General features: G+C 44.7%; 1 protein-coding gene across 2 annotated transcripts; it reads right to left on the bottom strand.

Moving 5' to 3' along the window:
• Positions 1-4071: 4071 nt before the first annotated feature.
• LOC121698948 (zinc finger and BTB domain-containing protein 12-like) lies at positions 4072-9842 on the bottom strand. Of its 2 annotated transcripts, XM_042081497.1 has the most exons (5): positions 9797-9842; positions 8942-9558; positions 5507-5568; positions 5394-5420; positions 4072-4346 (listed from the first exon to the last, which is right to left on the bottom strand). In XM_042081497.1, exons 3-5 carry the CDS (start codon positions 5561-5563, stop codon positions 4152-4154), a joined length of 279 nt encoding a protein of 92 aa, XP_041937431.1. In that variant the 5' UTR covers positions 5564-5568; positions 8942-9558; positions 9797-9842; the 3' UTR covers positions 4072-4151. The 2 variants fall into 2 exon arrangements, with proteins under 2 accessions (XP_041937431.1, XP_041937432.1); XM_042081498.1 differs by lacking the exons at positions 8942-9558; positions 9797-9842 and adding an exon at positions 7178-7209.
• Positions 9843-10636: the final 794 nt, after the last annotated feature.

Below are 10636 nucleotides of genomic sequence, written 5' to 3'. Positions count from 1 at the left end.
AGTGCTTGTGCTCAGACGGGCTCAACTCGGGCCTAGGAGCAGGGAGAGACACAGAGAGCTGCGCTAGACCCCCCCCACCAAGCACAGCCACACACACGCACACACGCGCGCGCAGGTGATAGAGAGGGACAGTGAGAGGGGCCTGTTGCTCAGAGAGGCTCCAGCTGCTCAGAGAGGCCCCGACTTATTATTATTATTACATTATTATTATTAAAGTTGGGCCTAGATGCTGTGCTATACCCACTGCAGCACCCCTACACACACACACACCCACCCACAGGCCCCAGCTGCTCACAGAGGCTCCAAAGACTCCTCTCTGTCCCCTGCGCGCGTGTGTGTGAGCCTGGGAGCATTACCCTGTATCCTACATCTAAACTTAACCCCGATTAATACACGAACAGAGGCCCAACCTCTTCCCTATCCCCTTTTCCACAGCTAGCACAACCTAGACTCTGTTCTCCCAAAATTAATTTACAATCTAACCCAATCCTCCAGCTTAGGCTGAGGCCTTGTGAGAGGCCTACTAGCTACTGCTGACCTCTGACTTGACCCCTGATGCTTGGAGAGGCTTGGGGAAGAGTGCTTGTGCTCACACGGGCTGCGGCTACTCACAGAGGCCCAAACTTAGGCCGAGGCCTTGTCAGAGGCCTACTAGCTACAGCTTGACCTCTGGTTTGAGCCCTGACGCTCGGAGAGGCACAGAGAGGCCTAGGAGACAGTGCGTGTTCTCACACAGGCCGCAGCTGCTCACAGAGGCTCCAAAGACTCCTCTCTGTCCCCTGCGCGCGTGTGTGTGAGCCTGGGAGCATTACCCTGTATCCTACTCCTAAACTTAACCCAAATTAAACACGCTAATCAAACTAGCTAACACCCTCTATGCTAAGCCCGCAACACAAAGTGGCAAACGCCCCCCCCCTCTGGGTACCACCCCCCCCACGGACAACCAGGCTTAAGCACCGATAAGTACTGGTGCACTGTGCCCCACTTAAGCTAACCTCGCAAGGGTTAAAGCCTTAAGCAGAGCCGAAAAAATCTCAAACCCATGGTATACCTGCGGGTTCGTATATGATTCCGGCCCTAGCAAACCTCCAGGCGCTAACTCAAGAGTCATATGTGATGAACATGTAACAGACTGTCATTCTCCCATACTGCCACTAAGGGGCCAAGACTGAAAAAGCGCTAACTCAAGACTCGTATGTGATGGAAAATGTAACAGACTGTCATTCTCCCATACTGCCACTAAGGGGCCAAGAGTGAATACGCGCTAACTCAAGACTCGTATGTGATGAAAAATGTAACAGACTGTCATTCTCCCATACTGCCACTAAGGGGCCAAGAGTGAAAAAGCGCTAACTCAAGACTCGTATGTGATGGAAAATGTAACAGACTGTCATTCTCCCATACTGCCACTAAGGGGCCAAGAGTGAAAACCCGCTAAGTCAAGAGTCGTATGTGATGGAAAATGTAACAGACTGTCATTCTCCCATACTGCCACTAAGGGGCCAAGAGTGAAAACCCGCTAAGTCAAGAGTCGTATGTGATGAACATGTCACGCTAGCTGCGGATTCACATACGATTCTGGCCCTAGCCAACCGCCTATCTCCGCGACGCAAGGTCACAGCGAGACGGGGGTGGCGGCGTTGCGTCCGGAGCGTCAAAATTAATCTAGAATCTCACCCGATCCTGAGCGCCCCCTCCCCCCCCCCCCCCCAAACACACACACATTAGCTTAGGCTAAGGCCTTGTGAGAGGCCTACTAGCTACTGTGACGGGACGGGCCGGGAGAGGCCTGGGGATGAGTGCTTGTGCTCAGACGGGCTCAACTCGGGCCTAGGAGCAGGGAGAGACACAGAGAGCTGCGCTAGACCCCCCCCACCAAGCACAGCCACACACACGCACGCACGCGCGCGCAGGTGATAGAGAGGGACAGTGAGAGGGGCCTGTTGCTCAGAGAGGCTCCAGCTGCTCAGAGAGGCCCCGACTTATTATTATTATTACATTATTATTATTAAAGTTGGGCCTAGATGCTGTGCTATACCCACTGCAGCACCCCTACACACACACACACCCACCCACAGGCCCCAGCTGCTCACAGAGGCTCCAAAGACTCCTCTCTGTCCCCTGCGCGCGTGTGTGTGAGCCTGGGAGCATTACCCTGTATCCTACATCTAAACTTAACCCCGATTAATACACGAACAGAGGCCCAACCTCTTCCCTATCCCCTTTTCCACAGCTAGCACAACCTAGACTCTGTTCTCCCAAAATTAATTTACAATCTAACCCAATCCTCCAGCTTAGGCTGAGGCCTTGTGAGAGGCCTACTAGCTACTGCTGACCTCTGACTTGACCCCTGATGCTTGGAGAGGCTTGGGGAAGAGTGCTTGTGCTCACACGGGCTGCGGCTACTCACAGAGGCCCAAACTTAGGCCGAGGCCTTGTCAGAGGCCTACTAGCTACAGCTTGACCTCTGGTTTGAGCCCTGACGCTCGGAGAGGCACAGAGAGGCCTAGGAGACAGTGCGTGTTCTCACACAGGCCGCAGCTGCTCACAGAGGCTCCAAAGACTCCTCTCTGTCCCCTGCGCGCGTGTGTGTGAGCCTGGGAGCATTACCCTGTATCCTACTCCTAAACTTAACCCAAAATAAACACGCTAATCAAACTAGCTAACACCCTCTATGCTAAGCCCGCAACACAAAGTGGCAAACGCCCCCCCCCTCTGGGTACCACCCCCCCCACGGACAACCAGGCTTAAGCACCGATAAGTACTGGTGCACTGTGCCCCACTTAAGCTAACCTCGCAAGGGTTAAAGCCTTAAGCAGAGCCGAAAAAATCTCAAACCCATGGTATACCTGCGGGTTCGTATATGATTCCGGCCCTAGCAAACCTCCAGGCGCTAACTCAAGAGTCATATGTGATGAACATGTAACAGACTGTCATTCTCCCATACTGCCACTAAGGGGCCAAGACTGAAAAAGCGCTAACTCAAGACTCGTATGTGATGGAAAATGTAACAGACTGTCATTCTCCCATACTGCCACTAAGGGGCCAAGAGTGAATACGCGCTAACTCAAGACTCATATGTGATGAAAAATGTAACAGACTGTCATTCTCCCATACTGCCACTAAGGGGCCAAGACTGAAAAAGCGCTAACTCAAGACTCGTATGTGATGGAAAATGTAACAGACTGTCATTCTCCATTACTGCCACTAAGGGGCCAAGAGTGAATACGCGCTAACTCAAGACTCATATGTGATGAAAAATGTAACAGACTGTCATTCTCCCATACTGCCACTAAGGGGCCAAGAGTGAATACGCGCTAACTCAAGACTCGTATGTGATGAAAAATGTAACAGACTGTCATTCTCCCATACTGCCACTAAGGGGCCAAGAGTGAAAAAGCGCTAACTCAAGACTCGTATGTGATGGAAAATGTAACAGACTGTCATTCTCCCATACTGCCACTAAGGGGCCAAGAGTGAAAACCCGCTAAGTCAAGAGTCGTATGTGATGGAAAATGTAACAGACTGTCATTCTCCCATACTGCCACTAAGGGGCCAAGAGTGAAAACCCGCTAATGAAAGAGTCATATGTGATGAACATGTTACGCTAGCTGCAGATTCGCATACGATTGAAGGGAACCCAGGCTGGACAATTTTACAGAGGAAAAGAACAGAGAGATTGTGGATTTTAAAACTTCAAACACTACACCCACAAGGTCTTAATGAAAAATTAAATTAAAGTTTTAAACCACTCTGTGTCTTTTATAGCTCCTCTCTTTTATCTCTTCTTTTTAACTTTTATTTAATTTGACTTTTAGATGGGAATAGTGGGGCGAGAACAACTGGCCAGTGCACAATAGTCAAACCAACTACACACTAAAATAACATTTTAATTCTAATTTCCTAACCTAACCTAACCCCTAATCCTAACCTAACCTAACCCAATCCCATACTCCAGTACACGGTTATTACACAGTTATACACATTTATCACAGTTACACGTTTATTACACATTACACATAATTCAAGGTCACAGTAGAATACAGACAACACACAAACATTCAATAGCAGCAGAAAAAGTAATTAAAAGTATATAATATAAAAAGCACAACTAAGCAATAAGGGCCGAAGAAGATAAAGAATATACAAAATTACAAATTATCATCCTCATCGCTATCTTCCTCGTCACCAAGATAGCCATCCATGTCATTCTCCAGCCACAGTCTGGGCTGTCTGGGGAGCAAGCCCTGGGGTGGTGGTGAAGGTGGAGGTGGAGGTGGAGGTGGAGAAGGAAGAGGGCTGTGCCCATCGTCCTCAAACTCAGAGGGCGACACAAAGTCACCCTCCTGCAAGGGGGTTGAAAAATAAAGTTTTTTATTAAATATTTAAAATGCATCCTTAAAATATTTACCTTCTTATTGTTATTAAAGGAGAATTCCGGTGTGATATTGACCTAAAGTGTATTGAAACATGATACCGAGTGTGAACGTATGTCTCATAGCCCATCTCGGCTTGTCCCCTGCACTCCAAAATCTGGCGCTAGTTAGCCGATGCTACCAACAGCTTTTTCAATGGTGGTGCTTCGGCATCGGGCTAGCCATGCAAATAAATCACTGTTTTACACCATTTACGAGGCTCAATGTATCTCCACACTTCATTGGTAGAGGTGGAGGTGGAGAAGGTGAAGAGGGCCCTGACATTTAAAACGAGACATTGAGAACTTTGAAAAAGCACTGGTAGTTTACTTACAAGACGATTTATACAGACAGTATCTTCACGAAGTTTAGCGTTTGCAGCCATCTTGAATTTAGTCACGATAAGTCGAGCAACGAGTAAGAATGAACAGGTATGATAAGAGATCAGATTCCAAAAATAATTCAGTGGAAATGCATGGATTACAGTTTCTTCCAGTAGCAGCAACTAGAATCCATGCATTTTTACGGAATTATTTTTGGAATCTGATCCCTTATCAGACCTGTTTGTTCGTACTCCTCGCTCGACTTATCGTGACTTAATTCAAGATGGCGTTGAACGGTAAAATTCCTTAAGGTACTGTCTGTATAAATCGTCTTGTAAATAAACTACCAGTGCTTTTTCAAAGTTCTCCATGTCTCGTTTTAAATGTCAAGGCCCTCGGAAGTCTAACAATGAAGTATGGAGCTACTTTGAGCCTCGTAAATGGTGTAAAACAGTGATTTATTTGCATGGCTAGGCCGATGCCCGAGGCACCACAACGAAACACTATGTTGGTAGCATCGGCTAACTAGCGCCAGATTTTGGAGTGCAGGGGACAAGCCGAGGTGAGCTATGAGACATACGCTCACACTCGGTATCATGTTTCAACACACTTTAGGTCCAAATCACACCGGAATTATCCTTTAAGTAAGACTTACACTCCTGGAGAATAATATTGTGGTAGCCTAAAAAAGAAAGACAAAATTACACCCAACAATACATTTAAAATAAATTTAAAATAAGAAATATCCAAAGTTAGTGCTATACTTACCTGGGATTCACCACCGCTGGTATACATGCCGCTGTCATCCATGCTGCTGTCATCCATGATTTCTGTGGAGAGAAACAAAATATGTCACATCATAAGTCTGTACGACATTCCAGTCCAGAGATACAAAATGTATAAAATTGTGGAAGAGGAAATTATTTAACCATCCAAAGTCCAAAAGTGGGCATTTTGTGTGCAGCCCTGATCAAACCTGATGGTATCTATTGTGTGCAGAGATTTACATTCAGAACTTTTCAAGGAAACATAAATACAGGCTTGCAATGTATCTACCACAGAAATTAAACAATGCATGGCTTCTTCATGCATTATGAAATCAGAAGCAATTGGTGTCAACTCCCCTCCCCCCCCCCCCCCCCCCAAATATGTCTCAAGTTTCCAAATCATGTTTTATAAGACTGTTTTTAAATGTTTAAATTACCCTTACAGGTGATTTTGATTAATGAACAAAGATAATGGGAATGACCCACAGCAATGTACAAAAAAGATGTTTACAAAATAAATCAAAGGTATTGCAGTGGACCAAATGAAATGCAATGATGCCGGTTGTTAAAAGATATGCCTCGCAAATGCAGCAGCCTACTACCTTCTCATGGCAACAAAAACAAAGGACAAGTTCCTTTATGGAGTTCACTTCATTGTGGTTACAATCTTTATTATTACCCTATTTTAATTACATTGGTTCAACAGGAAACTACTAGGCTATTACAACTTCATGTGAACAACCTAATGTCTGAATCTTCAACATTAAACATCGAAATGTTAACTCTTCGGTTGTCATGCAGTTCATTGTTAGCAATTAGGGCTGGGATAAACGATTATTTTTTAAACGATTAATCTAGCGATTATTTTTTCGATGCAGATAAATCTAACGATTCATTTTTTCAGTCTGATTCGCTTTCGATTCGATTATCTCCCCATTAATTCACTAATAGCAACTTAGATATGTTTATTTGTAACATATCTGAATGAAAAAACATGAAAACATTGCAATATATGTTTATTGCTCTTAAGATTCCAAAATAAAAGACTATACAAGTGCAAAGTAATGCATTCTTAGTCAGAGGTAGCATTCAATGAAGTTCAGTAGTGTATGTCTAATTGAGTGTCATTTTAAGACGTTTGTGTGGGAATCCTTGCAATTAACATTAACACCGTTAAAAGCCTGCTGATGTGTGGATGCAATTCATAACGTAGTTAGTTCAAATAACGGTTCGTACTTCTCCTTTGGACAAGCACTTTTGAGTCTTGGAAAACACTTTTCCATTTACATTGGGATTTTGCAAACATTCAGAGTCAATAAAATGAGCCCTGCATGAGTAACGAATACAAGCAGCTGCAAGTAAGCATGCTAAACTTGACATCCAAACAGTATTCTAACGTTAGCTTTGAGATACTGCTTGATTGCATACTGTAACTTAACTTAGTTTAGTCTCCTCAATGTACTATGTTGTGATAAGACCTTAGCAGAGTTTACTTTAACTTTAATGCAGCAGTTTTGAACAAATTTGTGCAGCATGGTCATGATGCTAACCGGATTTAATAGCAATTTAGCCCACTGTGTTCTATGCAGTGCTTCTATGTGGCAACAACAATCCTTCAACTTAAATTAAAGATAAGATAAAATAATTTCATTGAGCTGCACTTTTTACTCACAAAGCCTTTCCTCGCCCCGACCGCTCTCTCTCGTAACGAGCCCGCTGCTCCTCCTCTGCATGTGCATTTAAAGGGAAACTTGGCAGGATTTCCCCCTCTGCTGGAGAAATTGTGCATTATGCTATTTCAAACTGTGGACAAAGGTAACGATAAAGCACATGGATTTGTTTACAAGCTAGCAAAACGGTTAGCATAAGTTTGGCAGACAATGTGAATGTTACAAGGTAAGAAACACGATTTAAAACTAGTTTCTTGTTTCTCACTTATCTTTTCGGGACGGTAGTCTCAATGTTGCAAGGTTGGTTTTCTGCCTGGGGACGCTAGGGGCAGCGGGAAAAGTCACCATTTTCACCGGAACAGGTCATTTAACCATCCAAATGATTTCTAAACGGTTTATTACGTTGAAATAGTTGCCAAGTTCCCCTTTAACAAAATATTCACGATTGTAGTAGGCCTACAATATAGAACATCAATGTGTGGTGGCCGGTTTTGATTTTGTGGTGCCCAGCCACAGATTAGTCAACGTATGGAAATCACTGAAGGTGTAAAATTAAAAATATTTAGCAGCACACGTTATTCTTGACGAATGACGCTCATATTTTGCGTCAACGTATTTTTTGTGTCGACGTCATCGATTACGTCGACGCGTTGTCTCAGCCCTATTAGCAATGCTTTCTCTGAAACCGCTTTGGATCCGTGTGGATTGCGGACGTGGTCTTTTATTTTGAAATTTCGGCTAAGTTTTAGCAGACACTTTGGTTTTAGCTGCTTTTGCTAACATTGTCATGTCCGGTTTCAACGTTCTATTTTCATCAAGCTAGCCATAGGGAGGGAAAGTAATCTCATCGCCACCTACTGGTTGCGTTCCTAGAGTTTAGTGGAGTGGATGGAGTGGACGATTCATGGCAAAAAAAAACAATAAAAGGCTACATTGATAAATAGCAGGGGCATCAACAGGATTGGATTCTAGCCTATAATAGCCTACGCACGAGAACTTTAACCGAATTAAACCGAAAGGTTGCGTCTTTAAGAGTGTGCCTCACACACACCAGCTCTGTTGAACAGTGTATTTTTCGTGTTTAACTCATTGAATGCCAAGCTGTTTTTGGGAGCTTTGTCCTAGAGTCCCAGCAATCTAGACCATTGTTGATGATCTTTGTACAGCCAGCTCGATTAAAAGGTGAGACTTTAAAGAGGCCCTATGCAACAAGTTCTGATGGTTCTACAACACTTTTTGGGTCGTTTGGTGGGTGCTTCGTCTCCCCCTAGTGCTTCTCCGTGGAAAAACCGAATATGCAACTTTCTGCTCGCGGTCCGAACACATCCGGATGTAACTTGGCGGAAATACTCGAAAATGTAGTCATATTGTAGTTTCTAAGAAGACTGCAAAACGGACTCCGACTTGACTTTGTTGCCGTTAAAATTGTAAGTAGCCTACCCTTGGGTGAACTTCGTTTTTGTAATGTGATTTGATAGTCTCTTAAACAATGTGTTTGCCTTGGTTTATTGCTAGCTCGCTCGTTCAGTGTATACCGAAGAGTTGGCCCACCCATGTTCTAGGTGTTTGAAGCAACAAAATAAAGCAAATGGAAGTAAAATTTACTCAAGCATTTTAATGGTACAAAAATAATAACCATAAGCAACAAAAGAATAATCACAAGTAAAATGAAATAGACAAAGACTGTGATGGGTGAGCATTTGCAACCCCCAAAGAGACCAGACAGCAACCACAAATATGCACCAGCGGTGTTGAAGCAGCTCTACCTGGGCGATGAGGATTCCCACCACCACTCCCAGCTGGTGGAGCGTTCCAAATGCCCAGCGGAGAGGAGTCGGGGACACCTTGCCTACGTACATGGGGGTGAGGCCCGTGAAGCCTCAAAGCGGGTCAGAGCTGTGACACGGATCATCTGCCGGCGTTTGGCAGGGCCCTTGCCCAGCCATGTTTCGGACACCTTCAGTGGGGTCACCTTCTCGTCCAGCGAGCCGGCCAGCTCCACGATCAGAAGCACCTCGCGGTCATGCTTGGTGATATCCACTGTGATGTAGTCGTTGCCTTGGCGGCAGATATCACACATCTCATTGCAGTCCTAGTCATCCCAAACCTCGTCGAAATGCACAGCGATGGTGGCACGCCGACATTTGTCTGCATTTTGGCAGTAGGCCACCATGTTGTGCAGCTTCTGCTGCCCAGTGTGGTCCATGACTACCATGGTGGCGATCCTAAAGATATCCTAATAGCCATAAAAAACATGGGGGTGAGGCCCGTGAAGATGCCGCAGAAGAGGGCGATGACCATCTCAAAGGAGCAGATGGTAGAGAGCTCCATCAGGGCACCGCCAATCACGGCCAGGATGTTCACGATGAACATGGCCTTCCGCCTGAGCACATGAGAAAGAGTTAAATTACAAAATGAGTATGTCATTTGTCTGATTGTCATGGTTCATGCTATACTTCTTAGTACACAGTGATACAAAATGCTTTTGAAAGCAATGAGGATAAAAAGAGGGGAATAAAGAAAAGAGAAATGATTCTGGCAACAAAAAAGTCCATCCTGACAGACAAAGATACTACAGGTAGATAGACCCATGTTGGAAATGTACAGATATATGAACCCACGTTGAAAATGTGCTGGTAGATAAACCCATGTTGAGAATATGATGTAAGAGGAGGACAAGAGATCTTGTGAAATGAAGACAGGCATGAGTAAGACAGTAAAAGTGAGCATCCAGAGAGAACGGCAACCGAATGAGTGTAAGAGTGCCCTGTGATGGTGATGGGGGCGGACACTTTGGGGAGAGTGCCTCAGAAATACTACAGCACAACACAAGAAGTTGGAGAACGGCCAGAGCTCTATTTCTCCCTCAGCAATAATCACAGATCCCTTTTCTAGTGTTTCACAACAAAGTCATGGGTGGGTTAGTTCATCTTACAATGATACAGTATCTTTGATAATTAACTTCGAGAAGCTGAAAAAAGGCAATGAGCAGATTGGGATCACAGGCAAAGTTAGCCAAGTCATTAATCAATTCTAATAACTCTATTGAGCAAAATGTTCCCTTTCCTTACAATATTTTTTTTGCTACTGAGCTACCCCTGTACAGTAGTTGCGAAGTATTTGTATTTTACAAAACTGTCATGAAAAACCACTAAAAGGCTAGTATCCTTCAAAGATAATTTCTTAAGACCCATGTCAACTGACAAGGTCATTATTAATACAGGTAGGCTATTGCACAATTGCCGTAACGCAATTTGTGATTCTTAGATTCTTGAGTTGTTGGAGAGCAAGTTGCAAATCTGGTTTTACATAGACGGTGAGATTAGAGTTGTAGAAGGTGCGTGATCCACAGAGAGCTGCGCTAGACCCCCCCCACCAAGCACAGCCACACACACGCACACACGCGCGCGCAGGTGATAGAGAGGGACAGTGAGAGGGGCCTGTTGCTCAGAGAGGCTCCA

Source organism: Alosa sapidissima, chromosome 23 (assembly GCF_018492685.1).
Source record: "Alosa sapidissima isolate fAloSap1 chromosome 23, fAloSap1.pri, whole genome shotgun sequence".
NCBI lineage: Eukaryota > Metazoa > Chordata > Actinopteri > Clupeiformes > Clupeidae > Alosa > Alosa sapidissima.
Note: the sequence above shows the minus strand (reverse complement) of the source record. Positions and strands in the feature narration are given on the sequence as shown.